Source organism: Lepus europaeus, chromosome 7 (genome assembly GCF_033115175.1).
Source record: "Lepus europaeus isolate LE1 chromosome 7, mLepTim1.pri, whole genome shotgun sequence".
Classification (NCBI taxonomy): domain Eukaryota; kingdom Metazoa; phylum Chordata; class Mammalia; order Lagomorpha; family Leporidae; genus Lepus; species Lepus europaeus.
Genome location: NC_084833.1, coordinates 91,404,351 through 91,422,305, shown reverse-complemented (window position 1 = coordinate 91,422,305; position 17,955 = coordinate 91,404,351). Strand labels below are relative to the sequence as shown.

Genomic DNA, 17,955 nt, shown 5'->3' with positions numbered 1-17,955 from the left:
TTGTATTTGACCCATCTGAGACTTGGTTAGTCAAGAACTAAAGAAAATTCAAATTTGTGTATAGTATTCTATTTTATTTCCAGTGCGGACATTCTTTCACTTCTTTGTATCTTACTGATGGAGAGGCAGATCCTGTGACACAAGACAGTTGGGTCTAGAGGCAATGAAGCTGGATTGATAGAAGAAAAGAGTTCCTACCTCTCAAAGTTGAAAAGTGTTAAACCTTGTGCTGACAAATCTAGACAATTTAGAGACTAGGAGGCTGTATCTCCAGATGCACAGTTGGGACTGAGTTTCAGCTTAGATGGCTGGAGGTCTCAAATTATAGAATCAGTATCTCAGCCACTATAATACATAGACCAAGCATCATAGTGTCAAGATGCTATCAACTTTTCTTTGCTAAATTTGAAATCTACATATCACAGTTCTTTATGGAATTAGATTCAGCTCTGAGAGAACCCATCTATTCTGGCAAAAGGATTTTATTTATGTAATCTTCAACATTTTAAAAACTAATTTTATCTAAGAAAAACATAAGGAAATTATTGTAGTGAAAAATTCCAAAAACATATTTAAAGTTGTCTTTATATTTTAGGTGCTTCACGTTTCTTTTACAATGGCTTATTTTATGGGGTGGGTGGAAATAGGGGCTTGTCATTTTGAAGAAACATATTGAGTTGATTGAGTATGTGATAGGTTAGATGCTAATTGACCCATTGTTGGTTGAATAAAATCATGTTTTCTTGCATGCTTTGATATAAATCAAAGGATGATATCAACTGTGAGTCACTGGAAGGATTTCACATTCACAGATCCTGGCCTAAAGACTATATAAAGAGTGACATTTAAGGAACTAGTATTAAAAGGGAAGAGAGGAAACTGAATTAAGCCATTCAGGAGAAGTTCACAATGAAGTTTCTTCTATTGATACTGACCCTGTGGGTCACTTCTTCTGGAGCTGATCCTCTGAAAGAAAATGATATGCTATTTGCTGAAGTAAGTATGACACTGTAGTATTTATGTAGTCTGATAACTATCTTTAGGATTCTTTGCATTAGTTTTATTTTTGAAAGTTGCTAGTTGAAAACTGGTCTTGGACATTGCATGCTTTCAACATTGAATTTTTCTTTGTCAAAGAGTAATACAAAGCAGAGATATTGGCTTTGAAGAACTGTTGTGAAATTGGTGAGTCAATGTGTTCCTTCTATTCAAACATTTTGACCAAGGAATGTAAGTTCAATGCAATTAGAGTTGTCTTCTGTTATGAGATGAAGGTACTCACAAAGTTCATGGAAGATGGAACTAAAAGATAGATTTATTTTTGTGCAAAACATTTTTTGAAATCCCTGCAATTGTCGGATCTTCAAAATGCTCCTGGAAAAGATATGTTATGACAAAAGTACATATGGATTTCAAAATTTTTTTACATTAAAAGAAATTTAACCTTCAATTATTTTTCCTGATCTTTCTGAGGTATCCTTGTGTTTTACAGCAATCATTTACATTCAGTTAATAATCTTAGAATTCAATAATAGCTTAATTAATTCAACAGTGTCAGGCAGCTATAATAATTTAGCCATACTCCCATTACACTCATTCATCCCAAATATTTTTCATAAGAATTTTTGAAAGGATTTTTTAAATTCTTACTTTATTTTCCCTAATTAAAAGTTTGTTTTCTATATTTTATAAGATTATTTTAACTTTGAATTTTTCATAGCTGTCCACTGTTTTATGCCATGGATTTTGAAGCAATAACCACTTTTTGTTTCTTTATTTATTTGCAAGAGTTACAGAGAAAGAGAGGGAGAGACAGTGAGAAATCTTCCATCCACTGGTTCAGTCCACAAATGGTAGCAATGTCTGGAGCTGGGCTGCTCTGAAGCTAGGATCCAGCAACTTCTTCTGAGTCTTCTTCATGGATGCAGGGCCAAAGGACTTGGGCCGTCTTCCACTGCTTTCCCAGGTGTATTAGCAGTGAGCTGCATTGGGAATGGAACAGCTGAGACAAACCAGCACCTATATAGGATGCTGGCAACAGAGGTGGCAGCTCTACCTATTACATCACAGCATTGGCCCTGAAATGAGAAACTTTTAAATCACAACTTAATTTAATAATTTATGTATCATCATAATAAAGATGGCTGCTTACTGAAAACCATTATATGCAAGTACCTGAAATAGCTTTTAAAGAGTAGAAACAAGTTTGAAGAAATAGGAACATAAAAGTTTCCCCTGGTCTTCCAGGAATAAATCTTGCTAACAAAGTGACATGTCTTTAATAGCACAGAAAATTAAGATTTGTTTCTCATTTTGTCCAGTGTTCTAACCTGTAATTAAGATGTCCAAAAAACTTGGTTTGAAAACATCAATTTGCAGTTGAATCATTCACATAGTTCCCAATAGATACTGAATGTGTTACTGAATGTATTCTTGCAGAACTACTTGGAAAACTTTTATGGCCTTGAGGTGAAGAGAATTCCAATGACAAAAATGAAAACTAACAGGAACTTTATAGAGGAAAAAGTCCAGGAAATGCAGCAATTCATGGGGCTAAATGTGACTGGGCAACTGGACATATCTACTTTGGAAATGATGCACAAACCTCGATGTGGAGTGCCTGATGTTTATCATTTCAGGACCATGCCAGGGAGACCAGTATGGAGGAAACATTACATCACCTACAGGTAATGGAGGTGAATGTAGCCATGCAATTTTCTACTCTCCCATAGCACTGAATTCTAGAAATATCCACAATTTAACTATAGCTCTAAATCTGGAAGCTCATAAGTAGCTTCCCTCCACAGTTAACGCTATCTCCGTGTCAAAATTTACTATCTCTACAAAAGAAGATTGCTGACCCAAGGAAGAGAATTTGGCTTGCTGATCAGTCCAGAGCAGAGTAGAAAAGTTACAAATAAAATGAGAATGAAGTTGTATCTACTGTAAGTAAGAGATAAGACAGGGGCCAGCGCTGTGGCACAGCGGGTTAACGCCCTGGCCTGCAGTGCCGGCGTTCTATATGGGTGCCGTTTCAAGACCCAGCTGCTCCACTTCCAATCCAGCTCTCTGCTATGGTCTGGGAAAGCAGTAGAAGATGGCCCAAGTCCTTAGGCCCCTGCACCAGTGTGGGAGACCTGGAAAGAAGCTCCTGGCTCCTGGCTTCGGATCAGCACAGCTCCGGCAGTTGCAGCCAATTGGGGAGTGAACCATCCCATCGGATAGAAGACCTCTCTCTCTCTCTCTCTCTCTCTCTCTCTCTCTCTCTCTCTGCCTCTCCTCTCTGTGTAACTCTGACTTTCAAATACATAAATAAATCTTTTTTTTTAAAAGAAATAAGACAAACTTTTTAGAATATTTAAGATAAAGCAAGAGCAAAAAGTGTAAACCTCTTTGAGAGTCAGTCCTTCACAATGATGATCTGCACATCACACATACGAAGAAACTGAGCTAAATTTTGATTAGAGGAAGATTTCCAAGAAAAAATATTTTCTGTACTTAACTAAGCAACTTTTTCTCTGTGGACTCTTGATTTGACTCACCCTTCAATGCTGCTAGCAAAAATGAAGTATTGTGATAAGACAAAATTGATGTTCTTTCCATATGCTTTCCCCTCTCTTTTTCCTGATAAAGAATCAAAAATTACACTCCAGACATGAAGCGTGAGGATGTTGAGTATGCCATTCAGAAAGCTTTTCAAGTATGGAGCGATGTGACCCCCCTGAAATTCAGAAAGATTACGACAGGCGAGGCTGACATCATGATACTTTTTGCTCGTGGAGGTACGCAACTTAAACTTTATCTGTGTAAATTGGCACGATGCACAACATGTACAGAAGGACGAATCTCCCCCCTTTTTTTCACAGCTCATGGAGACTACGGTGCTTTTGATGGCAGAGGTGGTGTCATAGCCCATGCTTTTGGGCCAGGACCTGGTATTGGAGGAGATACACATTTTGATGAGGATGAAATCTGGACTAAAAATTATAAAGGTAAGCAAAAAAAGAAACACCTCCTCATGCATTGATAATCTTGCCTCTAAATCAAATTTTACACCTTGTTTGGGTCTCAGTTTTACCCTCTGTAAATTGAGGGTTTTGGGTCAGCTCTAAGAGTGTATGAGGATTCTGAGTTATGAGTTACTTTATTAGTATACATTCAGAGGGTGGAAAGGTAAAAGCTGTTACTTAGATGTGATACATTTTTGATGATAAAAGCATCAATTCAAAAGCAAATGCTGATACTAATTCTGTGTGTGCCACCTCTGGGTAACACGGTCAGCTATGTGATTCTTAATAAGTGGACAGTTTCTTAAAACTCATAGTGACACAGAAAGATAAAGTCATAAAGAACTTAGAGGTCCCTATGGAGAAATATATGAGATTATATGGTCATGCAATCTTTGCAGTCCTGGAATAGAAATGTCAGAATATCCAACAACTCATTTAACACCACCTTGTGTGCATTATAGAGACTGTAACTCACCATCATTTCTGGATAGTTGGTGGATGAAATAACTATGTTCTCTGTTATTTGGGGGAAATATTGGCATGGGAAAATGTAAACCAATGCCTTCCTACTTTCTCTACTGGAAATTATGGAGTCTATGATTCACACATGTGTGGAAGGCAAATAGGGAGACGTCATCAAGTGCATGTTCTACTCATCCTCTTCCTTTGTCTGGCCGCTTTGCACATTTGATGGCAATATTAAAATAAACACCGCGTCTGCTAAAAAGCTATGTATTTTGGTATGACACATAGCCTAAGGCTTATCAAGCTTTTAAAGAGAAGAGGATTTCTATTTTGTCAAAAGACTTGTCATGTAGGATTAGATACTTGCCGAACTGCAGGACCCCAGTCAGACATGTTAAATGTGTCTAAACTTAATACAAAGTTACTTGGGAACTGTAATCTCTTCATTGGAAAGGGTAGATGCATGCTGATTAGACATTTTAATATTCTTCTAAGGGAACATGAAAAGTAATTCAACACATTATCTCCATGGATACAGGAAACAGAACCAGGGGTTAGTAGTTAATTTTGGGGGAAGCTGGGGCCAGAATGAGCATTTCCTGGCACTTTGCCCAACATCTAGTTTCTACCAGTCCATGTTGTCTTGTTTTTTGCTTAGTTTGACCTATGCTTTCAAAAATGTACTTTATTTATGAAAATTCTGAGAATCCTTATTTTCAGCAACTTTTGGAGCCACTAAACGAAATGTACAATGCTTAACTGAATTTCCATTAGTGTTGGTTGACAGAGTGTTTGAATACAGAAATTAAAAAAACCCACAATCCTACCTTTGAGCACATAATCTAATAGGAAAGAGAACACAAGAGTAAGTTTAATACTTTGGAATAGGACTAATGGTGCTGGTTTGTATAAACTTAGGAGAATTGGGAATAAGGCAAATTCAGGTTTAGGCCAAATTGTGAAAGTTTTGTTTGTTCTTTCCAGTCTTATCCTTAGTGGAGAGAACAGCAGAGTCCTGATTTCAATTATCTATTTGAGGCAGGAAATGGAAACAGATCTGAGTTGGTTGCTGGACCCCTGTTAACCTTGTTACCCCTGTTGGCATGCTGGGAGGGTCTGTGTTCTTTGACATTCCCCAAGAGAGACATGTAGACTCTGTTCATTCTTGGGTACCAGAGAATATGTTACGGCCAGGTTCAGGAGCTAAGTGACATGTAACTCTGGATAAGTAATTTACTTTAAGCTACATCTTTGCTATAGAAAAAAATGTAGATATTGGGCTAGAAAACATAAATGTCAGGAGTCATTCAAATCTAAGAAGTAAGAAATTTGAGAGAAGGAACCATTTTTCTCTACAATGTTGAATTCTCTAGAACATACATAAAAATGAACAAGCAAGATTATAGCTTCATAGTCTAAATATGTCTATATTGTAAGTGTAATAGAATCATTTGTGTAGTAAAATCACAAATTCTGGAGCTAAGAAATCGTGATTTCAACCTGGGCTCAACCATTTTATTGGTCAGTTAACCTTTCTGATGCTGCTTCCTCATCTGTAAATAGCAATACAGTGTTGTTTCATCTCATAATCAAAGCATTGGAGGCTTTCTTGAATTTGAATAAGGATTGAACATCATGTGCTGTATTTCTTTGCTATTCACAGTGCCTGGGATTTAATGGTAGCTTTAGATATGAGCTTATTAAGGTGGTTGCTAAAGACTTTTCTATATCTTCTGAGGCCCAATCAACCGTAAAAGCAGAAGGGAGTCATGAGAGTAAAGAATGATTTAGAAGGAAGGAGCACTGTTGGACACACCTGTGAGTTATTCTAAGAATTATTACAACAGAATGTTTCATTTGTCTGCTAGTGAACCTCCATGGGGACATTGACAACATCTAATTTTGACTGTCAAAATTGGAAAGGGACTTTCTACCTGCATTTAGTGGTACAACCAGAGATTTATGAACATCTATAATGCAACTGACATCCCTGTCAATGAAGAATCATGAGGCCTATAATGTTAAATGTACTAAGGTTGGGAAACCCTATTCAACAGGGTGGAGAAATAAGTAAAGGATTCCCACATGTTTCCCTTTCATACACCAGTTGCATTGATAACAAGGTAACTATGTATTTCATGACTTTCTCTCTTTTGGTTGATTTTCTTGCAGGCACAAACTTGTTCCTTGTTGCTGTCCATGAGCTTGGCCATGCCCTGGGACTTGATCATTCAAATGATCCAAAGGCCATAATGTTTCCCACCTATGGTTATATTGACCTCAACACATTTCACCTCTCTGCTGATGACATACGTGGCATTCAGTCCCTTTATGGTGAGTTGAGTTTATTATTTTGCCGTATGAAGACTCACCCTTATGAATAGTCAAATAATATCCACATTTTGATAAAATTTAAATAACTACTCGTCTTTTCTTTTGATCACTGTGAGGATCCTAAAGCAGGTAGCACAGATAGCATCTCTCATTCACAAATGAGGACAAGGGACCCTTATGTTGATGTCAAAGCAGAGGCAGAACCTGAGATTCCAAGTCTGGTGTTCTCTTTCATTGTTCCTTTCTTAAGATTTATTTGTTTATTTATTGATTTGAAAGGTGGAGTATTAAGACACTTGGGGGAATTTTCCACCTACTAGCTCATTTTCCAATTGGCCACAGCAGCCAGGCCTAGGCTAGGGTCAAATCTGCAACCAGGAACTCGATCTGGGTCTCCTACTTGGCTGACAGGGCCATCATCTGCTGCTTTCCCAGGTGCATTACCTGGTAGCTGGATCAGAAGCAGGGTAGCTGGGACTCAAACCTGTGGTCTGATGTGGGATGCTGCATCACAAGCAGAAGCCTAACCTAGTATACCACAGCATCCACCTCTAGTCTGGTATTTTTTTCTATACAACATGCCATTGTTCTACTGTAGGCATATAGAGAAAAAAATCTAATTGGAAGGAAAAAAACAAAATGATCAGATTTTTCTTTCCCATGATATTGCAAATTTATGGGGTGGGGTCCCTTATTGTGAATTTCATAGAACGTAAATAAATTTTGATGCATTTTTATCAAGAAAATTGAATGTTATCAAAAGAATGATTCTTCCCCTTAAAATTAAAATGCTGACTTTTTTCCCTCCAATGCTTTTTGGGATGTATTTTCAGGAGGCCCAGAGCAGCATCAACCCATGCCAAAACCCGACAGTCCAGAACCAACTACCTGTGACCACAATTTGAAATTTGATGCAGTCACTACAGTGGGAAATAAAATATTTTTCTTTAAAGACAGGTAGGATCATTTTCTTTTTTTGTTTGTTTGTTTTTTTAACTTTTATTTAGTAAATATAAATTACCAAAGTACTGCTTATGGATTACAGTGGCTTCTCCCCCACCATAACTTCTCTCCCACCCGCAACCCTTCCATCTCCCGCTCCCTCTCCCATTCCATTTACATCAAGATTCATTTTCAATTCTCTTTATATACAGAAGATCGATTTAGTATATATTAAGTAAAGATTTCATCAGTTTGCACCCACACAGAACATAAAATGTAAAATACTGTTTCAGTACTAGTTATAGCATTAAATCACAATGTATAGCACATTAAGGACAGAGATCCTATATGAGGAGTAAGTGCACAGTGACTCCTGCTGTTGACTTAACAATTTGACACTCTTGTTTATGGAGTCAGTAATCTCCCTAGGCTCTTGTCATGAGTTGCCAAGGCTATGGAAGCCTTTGAGTTCGCTGACTTTGATCTTATTTAGACAAGGTCATAGTCAAAGTGGAAATTCTCTCCTCCCTTCAGAGAAAGGTACCTCCTTCTTTGATGGCCCGTTCTTTCTACTGAGATCTCACTCACAGAGATCTTTCATTTAGGTTTGTTGTGTTTTTTTTGTTTTTGTTTTTTTTTTTTTTTTTTTTTTTTTTTTTTTTTTTTTTTTTTTGCCAGAGTGTCTTGGCTTTCCATGCCTAAAATACTCTCATGGGTTCTTCAGCCAGATCCGAATGCCTTAAGGACTGATTCCGAGGCCAGAGTGCTGTTTAGGACATCTGCCATCAGTTCACAATTGATCATACTGATAGGTCTAAGAGTCAGAGGGATCACATAAATAAGACTAGTGTTTGCTAATACTAACTGATAGAATAAAAAAGGGAGAGAACGATCCAACATGGGAAGCGGGATACACAGCAGATTATTTTCATATTTAAAAATTAGTAAAGACTCTGTCCTCATTTTGTCAGAAAATAGTGGAAAATTATGCACATGACATTTGTAAGCAGAGATTTGACTTGATTCCATAAGCAAGAAAGATTTTGCAAGACTGAAACAAGAGAGCAGTGTTATTTCATTTGTGCTTTAACTAGAAAGCTTGTATGTGAAAAACAGATTAGTTCTGGAAATATGGCTTGGGGCATTAGAAGACAGAAAGCAGAGAAGCCAGACTATTTTATTTAGTTAGTTAACTAGTTATTTTTAAATATTTATTTTATTTATTTGAAAGATAGAGTTACAGAGAGAGAGAGAGGGACGGACAGACATAGAGATCTTCCATCTGCTGATTCACTTCTCAAATAGCTACAATGGCCAGGGCTGAGCCATGCTGAAGCCAAGAGCCTAGAACTCCATGTGGGTTTCCCACATAGGTGGCTGGGCACAAGCAATTGAACCAACTTCTACTGCTTTCCCAAGTTCATCAGCAGGGAGCTGGATCAGAAGTGAAGCAGCTAGGACTCAAACTGGTGCTCTCATATTTGATGCAAGCATTGCAGGCAGTGGCTTAACCTACTGTATCACAATGCTGGTCCCAAAGTCAGACTGTGTTAATCATGGGTAACAATGATGCCATCTGGAACCAAGGGTGCTAAAGAGTACCAGTGTAAACGACTTGATTTCCTGATCATAAAGACTTGTGGGGAGATTTGTGGCTTCTGTCATGAAATATAGTTTAGAGCTGGTATGGGGCAAGGGCAGTGAAGAAAATGAATACTTTGTGGGTAAAACAAATATTCCCCAGTTTTGAGGTTATAAAACTGATAAACCTAATTAGGATACATCTTTTAGCTTACAAAACTGGTGAATGAATTGGAAGCCAGACTAGAACCCTAGATCCAGCATATTCCCATGTTCCAGGCCATCTGTTGAAGTTGTGATTATCAGAGAGTTCTTGAAGATTGTCTCCTTGTGGTACTCCTACACAGACATTGTGGAATCAAATGTGAATATAATGGAAAGAAACATTGCAGGGCTTCATGGAGTCTTCCCATGCATGTTTCAGGGTTCTTAATTCTGCAAGCATCTTTAACATGTGTTAAATGTCTTCCATGTCAGCTTTTTTTGGTGGAAGATTCCTAAGAGTTCAACGACCAGTGTCCGTTTAATTTCTTCCTTATGGCCAACCTTGCCTTCAGGCATTGAGGCTGCTTATGAAATTGGAGACAGACATCAAGTATTCCTTTTTAAAGGTAATTTCAGTGTCTGCTTTTGTCCTTAAGTTTATCTTGAAAAAAAATAACAAATTAAGGAAATATAGACCAAAAAAAATCCAGATTCTATTAATGGCTGCTTTGAACTATAAGCTAAAGTATCTTAAATAAATGGATAGCATAGACAGTTTGGAGAGAACTTTGTAAAAAATAGAAGATGGTAATACTTTGGTAATACTTGTGTGACAATACACATAGCTATAGCAGATAAATCATCCTTAAGAACAACATGTGATATATGTTAGAACTATTGGGAAAGAACGATGTTGCACTTTCTAAGTTTGCGTTTTTATTGCTCTTTCTGCATAATCCCACTATACACACTTGATCTGTCTCCCCAGGTGACAAGTTCTGGTTAATTAGCCATTTAAGACTACAACCAAACTATCCCAAGAGCATACATTCCCTGGGCTTCCCTGACTTTGTGAAAAAAATTGATGCAGCTGTCTTTAACCCCAGTCTCCAGAAGACTTACTTCTTTGTGGATAATCTGTACTGGAGGTGAGCTTCAGTGGTTGGTAATTTGACCCCTAAGGTTTGTGAAATATTCACAGAGAGGGGTTTTCCAGAGGTAATTTCCAGAAGACCATTGACCTTCCTGGGAGAAGGGAACAAAAGAACATGGATCTGAAACAGTGATTGTCAACTTAATATTTTTGCTATGCTTTGGGTTTCTGATAGAAGGCAATACATTTATAATGTGCTGTTTAAAAGGAACAATTTAAATAAAATGTTACACGAGTAATCATAATGGAAACACTGGCAAACCCAGTGTTATAGATGTCTAAGACCTGGTATTTAGTGTATAGTCAGTACTGCTACTGTATGGGTTTCCAGCTGCTTTTCCATAATCACTGGACACAAAAGATAAAATGAGGAAACCATCCTCTGAGTGACAGGAGTCCCTGCAAGGTCTTCCCTAACAGGGAATCAGGTAGTCAGGTAGGGATAGAAGCTCGTCTGAGTGTCTGTCTCTATTTTCTGGAGTAACTAAATTTTGGAGGACAGTTTCTTCTATACTGTCTTCTGCAGAAACTAGTAATTTCTTGGATTGCTTGCATGGTTGAGCTGAGGCATAATAGAATATTGTTAAGAAGGTTACATTATAACCACTATTTTTTTTCTCAAACATGTAAAATTCCGATTGAATACCACATGCTTATGACTCAAGCTTGTTCACCAACCCACAGTCTTGTTTGAGAAACAAAACCTTATATTTTTGCAAATAAAACTTCCTGAAGAGCTAATAAAATGACATAGTCATTATGAACATTCACATTTCAACTCTGGCTAGTGACTCGGTTTACTTTTCTGCTTATACTTGGGCCAGAACTTTTCTTTTCCTTAAAGGTCAGTGTGACAGTGCTGAGCAAGCAATACTGAGGAGGAAATAAGTGCTTAAATAATGAACCTGAATTAAAATAATAGGTAGATCCAACTGCCACCTGCAAGTTTAAAGAGAACCATAACTCTTCACTTGCTGGTAAAAGGGAATTTGGGCAGCAGCTAGGCTGTGAATGTAAAACCTGGGCATGATAAAAGGATTTATTTTACATCTCTGTCTAATGTGTGTGATTCTGTGGCTCCTAAACCTTTGCCCCTTCTATTATTTTCTGGAAGGAAGTTGTTGATTTTTGCCTCAGTGGAAAACTTTGGGGGAAAAGGCAATGAAAGGCAGTGAAATAACTGGTCAGTGGTACCCATGCTGTATCCAAGTCACCTTCAACACCAGGTTCTGTAAAGCAGAACTGAGCACTGGGGAACTATGGGGTGGCGGACAAACACTGATCCAGAGTCAGAAAGCCTGGCTTTGGAGTCTCACAGGGACACAGAGTAAATCAAGAGAACTGTTCTTGGCTCAGGATAGATGAGTTTATGGCTTATGCCATGAAATCTGCTTTCTGATTGAGTGCCTGCTGGTTACTTCTTTCCTCAGATACGATGAAAGGAGAGAGATCATGGACGCTGGTTATCCCAAATTGATCACCAAGAACTTTCTAGGAATTGGGCCAAAAATTGACGCAGTCTTCTATTTCCAAAGTAAGTATATAAAGAAAGCATGGAGGTATTAGAAACCTCCTTTTCAAAACACTAGAAAGTCTCAGGCATCCACTACTGCTGCTCCAAGTTGAAAGGACAGGGCCCTGCAGTTCTCCACAGTGTTACAGAGGGAAAACTCACTCTGTTCTTGGCTCACAGTAGGCAGACTGTGAGAATGTGGTAGGGGTGGGTACCACCAGTGGTGAATTCCTAGGATGGACTTGTAGGCAAGAGGATTGTTGTTACTTCCCAGGTGTCTGACTCTCTTGAATTTCACATCAGCTGCACAGTACATGCAAGTCAGGCAAGCCTGTAGTGCCCTACTTTTCTGCTCCTGACATTCTTTATTCAGTCTCTTCTACTCTCAGTGGCCCTAAGGATTAGGGCTGAGGGTAGGGTAAGAGAAGCCTGCATTTGTATTGTGAATATTCAAGGAAGGACAGTTTAAACAAAGTTGTTCACTTGGCCATGATGTTCTGTTTTTTATTTTTCTCCCAGTGTCTTTTTCTGCATCAGATCCCCCGACTATCCTACTAGGGCTTAAGATCCTTTCTCTTTGGTGCTCCCCCTGAGTGTGACTGGGTCTAGGTGGATATCTGGGGAAGGAATACACATCCAAAGGTTCCCAGTATTTATATTCTCAAGCCACATCTCATCTAGATAATCTATAGAAATAAATCTGTTTTATTTTTTTAAAACAAACATGCCAGGAGAGCATTAAATGATTTCATTTGTTTTCATTTTCAGGATACTACTATTTCTTCCAGGGACCTAACCAACTGGAATATGACATTTTTTCCAGTCGTGTCACCAAGAAGCTGAAAAGCAATAGCTGGTTTGATTGCTAGTAATGGTGCCAGTTGACTTCCACTTAATAAGTATTTATTACATACACACTATGTGCTCAGTGTAACACTACATGGTGATGTGTATCATAAAATAAGGTAAAATAAATAGGCCATAGAGAAATGATTGCACAAAATATATGTTTTTCAATTTTGAAAACCTTTATTATACATTTTTGCTTAACTCTACTATTAAATTTGGAAATAGATGCCTTCAGAGGCCAAGAGAGTATCTTTTGGAGAATGCTTTGTGAGTTGGTTCCTACCATTGTTTGAGAAGTTACAATTATATATTATTCAAATAAAAAATTCAAATAAAGTATATATTATTCAAATAAAAATTTGAAGGAAACTCTTTCATTTTTAATATTTTTTCTGACAAACAAAATGTGTATTCTGAAAATAATTCTGAACCTAGTCCTAAATAAAATAAGCACCTCTGTGACTGTACAAAGGAGTGAATATAAATAGGGCAACTAAGAAAACTAAAAGCTTAGGCTTCTTTTGGCTGTTTGTGTAAGGTCACCTGTGTCCTTGATCTCAAGATAAGAAAGCATCCTCTAGACTTTACAAGACCCCAAGGGGTACCTCCGTGTATGACCACTATGCTGGAGAGAAGGGAGGAAATGAGAAATCTCCATTCTGATAAAATTTGCAGTTCTAGCTCAAGTCTCACATCGTAATGTTAGACATGATAAATCTAAGCTACCATACATTAAGAAAGAAATATTAGTGGTGCTCACTTCATAGATTTATTGTGGGAAAAAAAAAAAAAAACATAATACTTGATGAGCACATGGTGCTGGTGTTATGGGGGGTGGGGAGAGTCCCTGGCTAGGCTTACTCCAGGTTCCTGTCTCCACACGTGAAAGAATTAGAGGAGGAGATGTAGGTAAAGATGAACAGAAAAGCAAGACAACGGGGAATTAGACATCCAGGAATGTGGAGATCTGGATAAAATGAACTACATTGAACAAAGTTCAGGTTCGTCCTTTCATAGGACAGGGGAAGTTGCCCAGGGCAGGGCTTCATTGTGTATTCAAAGGAGGTGGAATTTAGGACAAGGCTTGAGCCCAACTCATTTCCATGCCTCGGCTTTGGAAATCTCAGATTGTGTATGGTGCATGATGGGCCATGGCTGTGCCAAGCCTGTGACCATACTTGGTATTTCTAGCTGGTGCAACCCAGGCAGATGCATCTGCATGGAGGCAACGGGATTTGAACAGTGTGAAGCAGTGGCTGTAGGTGTTGCTGGCTGGCTTCAGTCCATCCTCAGTCAGTCAATACTAGCCTATGCCTCTGGTAACTTGGCCTGTCTTATATCAATTTTCCTTACTACCCTAGATTGTGCATGCTGTAGAACTCTCACTAATAGGGTTTGTAGAAGGCTTCTAGTTTTCAATGTATTGGCAGTCCATTGCTGACATACTTAAAAATTCCAAGAAATGGTTAAGCCATTTCAGAAGTGGCTGACCCATTTCGGGTCAGATGATTGTTTTTGACCAGTAGAGCAACCTATAATCAGAAAAAAATATGAGGATCTGAGGGAATCTCCTTGGGGAAGGAGCTCTTCCTCTTTATATCTTAGATCTGCCCTCGACTCAAGTATGCACCCTTCAGTGTAACCGAGTAGATTTGTTTCCCCTAGAGGAAGGCTAGACAATCCACATGAATCAAGATGCTACATTTTTTACAGAAGAAGAACCTTCATTACAGGATCAGCATCTAAATCAAATTGAATGGTATCCAGGTTGAATCGTATTTGTTTGTAGGTAATGTAATGGTTGCATTTTCTCTTAAATGTTAGAAAAAAGCCCTGAATACATCTCTCTCGCTATCATGAGTTTTCATCAGAAACACTTTCTCCGAAGGGAGGAGAGAATTTCCACTTTGATATGACCTTGTCTAAATATGATCAGAGTTGGTGAACTCAAAAGGCTTTCATAGCCTTGGCAACTCATGACTAGAGCCTAGGGAGATTACTGACGCCATAAACAAGAGTGTCAAATTGTTAAGTCAACAATAGGAGTCACTGTGCACTTACTCCTCATGTAGGATCTCTGTCCTTAATGTGTTGTTCAATGTGAATTAATACTATAACTAGTACTGAAACAGTATTTTACATTTTATGTTCTTTGTGGGTGCAAACTTATGAAATCTTTACTTAATATATACTAAATTGATCTTCTGTATATAAAGAGAATTGAAAATGAATGTTGATGTGAATGGAAGGGGAGAGGGAACAGGAGAGGGGAGGGTTGGGGGTGGGAGAGAAGTTATGGGGGGGAAAAGCCATTGTAATCCATAAGCTGTACTTTGGAAATAAAAAAATTATAATATAAACCCTTCCTCCATTTACTTATATCAATCTTTGTTACATTTTCAAATGTTATTAAATCCTAGAAATGTTAATCAAAGGCACTATTAAAAGTGCTACCCCCTAAAAAATAAAATTAAAAAAAAAACTACCTCATTTAATATTCATTACAAACATGAGGTAAATATTGTCTCACTTTTTAGGTGAGGGGATTAAGACATTGAGAGTTTAATTAATTTGCCAAAAATTGCCTAACCTTGGAGCTGCAATTCAACAGCAGGCAGTCTGACCCTAGAATTTGTTGTTAAGTACAACAAAATTATATACCTGTGACATTTATAAAGTGAAAAAAATCAATTAAAGTGAAAAGTTCTGGCACTCTTTAAAAATTTTCATTTTTACTTGACTTTTCAGTTAAAAGTCTTCAAAATGTCTCAAGAATTCTATGTGCATCCAATCTGGGAAATATAATTTTTTTCCCTGAGAAGAGGAGCAGTATTACCTTGCTAGTGTTGGAAAAAGTAAAGTCCAACACTTGGAAATTATGGGTGTCTTTACAACGGAGTGCTTGAAATTATCTACGGATCTTCTGGAGAGTAATTGATGTTATGAGGGTCTTTAAATTTATATCAGGCTATTTTATACCCCTTTAAGTTATAAAACAATGCTAGAAAACTGATAGTAATATAAATATATTTTTCTGTAGTAATGTAAGTAAATCATATCTATTAGAGATACGATTGATTTGTACCTAGAAGAGATAACCTCAACATTACATTTTATTGCCTTATATTAACCCACTTACATTAATAGAAATGTATTTCAGCATTCCTTATTGTTATATCTGTGCAGATCCTTGTCTGAGCTGATTCCCTTATTAACTAGTGGGTTAAATAATGTCTTTAACAAATTAATTTTATATCCATGTAAAGCCATATATATTTAATCTTTTGAAAATTATACTTTATGATGTAAGGCAACAGGGAACACAACACACCTGTCCATCTTTTGGACTGCCTGGTGGATAAGACCTTACCCTCCAGAACTGAAATCTAGCTTGCTAATTCTGCCTATCTCCTTATCTATAATAAGACAGTGGAGACACTGTCCTTGTACAAAATAAAGAAAAATATATGCCACATCTGGGTTACATAGAATTTCCCAAGTCTACTTTTTGGGCTTTGATCATTCACTCAAAATACTTGTTGACAATATACTAGATTCTAGACCCTGTGAGAGACATGGGGAACAAAAATAAGACTGAGAGTCTCTGCCTGCAAAGAGACACGATATGGAAAGAATATAAACAAGAAATACATGTAAACAACAAACTATCACATGATGTGGCAGGTAGACTAGTAAAAGCACATTAAAGACAGAGGAGTCATTCAGTCTCTGCAGAAGGATGTGGGAACCCTAAGTTGCTTACTGTGGTAAATATTTGAGACATGCTTTGAAATGAGAGGGGTTTGTTAGGCAAAGTAGATTCCAAATGGAAGAAGAAACATCTTCAATGATACATTAGTATACAAAGTTTTATAAAAATCAAAACATAAGATACGAAGGAAGGAAGAGCAGAAGATGAGATGTGAAGTCGTGAGGAAACTTTTGTGTCACACATTTGACTTTTATCTAGTGATAGGGCTGTGTTGGGATCTCCACAGGGAGAAATGACCAAACTGAATATTAGAATATATCTTTAGTGGAAATATGAGATAGATCAGAAGGACTTATGGCTATATGCAGGGGAGAATAACTATTGTACTACTGTATTAGTTCATGTCAGAAATACTGAAAAGCTAAATTATAGTCACAGAGTGGAAATGTGAGCACTAGCTGGAAGGAGGAATTAATAGAAGTTGGTGACTGCTTTGCATATGGAGGATAACTGAAAATGAAAAGAATGAGATGACCTTTCAGCATCTGGTTTAAGAAGTGATCTTCAAAATAGTTAAGATATGGAATCAACCCAGATGGCCATCAACTGATGATTGGATAAAGAAAATGTGGTATATATACGCTATGGAATACTACTCATCCATAAAAAAGACTGAAATTATGTCTTTTGCAACAAAATGGATGCAACTTGATATGATTTTGCTTAGTGAAATAAGCCAGTCCCCAAATGACAAATATATATTTCCCCTGATTTGTGGTAGCTAATATACAGAGCACAAAATATTTAACGTATATGAGAAAAATTGACATTTTGAGATTTGATTATTATTTATATCCCTTATCTATACTCTTGAGGAACAGTGCTTTTTCTACTTACAACTTGTTGAATTCTTTATTTGGTGCAGGCTTAAGCTTGTCATTATAAAATAAACTAAAAAGATGTCATTGTAAAAATTAAGAGAAAAAGTAAGAAAGGAAGTTGGAGGAAGGGTGGGAGCGTGTGCAGGAGGGAGGATAGGGTGGGAAGTATCATTATGCTGTCAAATTTGTATACATGAACTACATGAAATTTGTTCACCTTATAGAAATAAAAAGTTAAAAAGAAATACACGAAATTTGTTTACCTTATATAAGTAAAAATTTTTAAAAATCTAAATAGAAAAAAAGAAGTGACCTTGAATAGGGGATAGAGAAAGAAAAGCGTGTAGTTGTGATATTGTCTGGACTTGATTATTTAAATATTCAAGGACTTTGTGGGTCTAGATCTGTTACTTGCTGTTTCTATTGACTTTCATTCTTGGAGTTTTGTTTCCTTGTGCATTAGGTAAGCTTTGCTTGTGAACTCAGAGTTTCGGGTTAAATTTTAAGCAGCAGCAATCTCAGGGGCATTC

General features: G+C 37.3%; 1 protein-coding gene across 1 annotated transcript; it reads left to right on the top strand.

Annotated features, from left to right (window-relative positions):
• Window positions 1-880: 880 nt before the first annotated feature.
• MMP12 (matrix metallopeptidase 12) lies at window positions 881-13,156 on the top strand. Its single transcript, XM_062198330.1, has 10 exons — window positions 881-996; window positions 2,440-2,687; window positions 3,634-3,782; window positions 3,867-3,992; window positions 6,648-6,809; window positions 7,643-7,766; window positions 9,810-9,943; window positions 10,306-10,465; window positions 11,901-12,004; window positions 12,752-13,156. The coding sequence occupies exons 1-10, from the start codon at window positions 910-912 to the stop codon at window positions 12,850-12,852; spliced, it is 1,395 nt and encodes a 464-aa protein (XP_062054314.1). The 5' UTR covers window positions 881-909; the 3' UTR covers window positions 12,853-13,156.
• The last annotated feature ends 4,799 nt before the right edge of the window (window positions 13,157-17,955 follow it).

Coding starts and splice junctions, on each gene's coding strand:
- MMP12 (XM_062198330.1), top strand. CDS start 910: ATGAAGTTTCTTCTATTGATACTGACCCTGTGGGTCACTTCTTCTGGA. Junction 3,993..6,647: donor CTGGACTAAAAATTATAAAG/GTAAGCAAAAAA, acceptor ATTTTCTTGCAG/GCACAAACTTGTTCCTTGTT. Junction 7,767..9,809: donor ATATTTTTCTTTAAAGACAG/GTAGGATCATTT, acceptor CTTCCATGTCAG/CTTTTTTTGGTGGAAGATTC.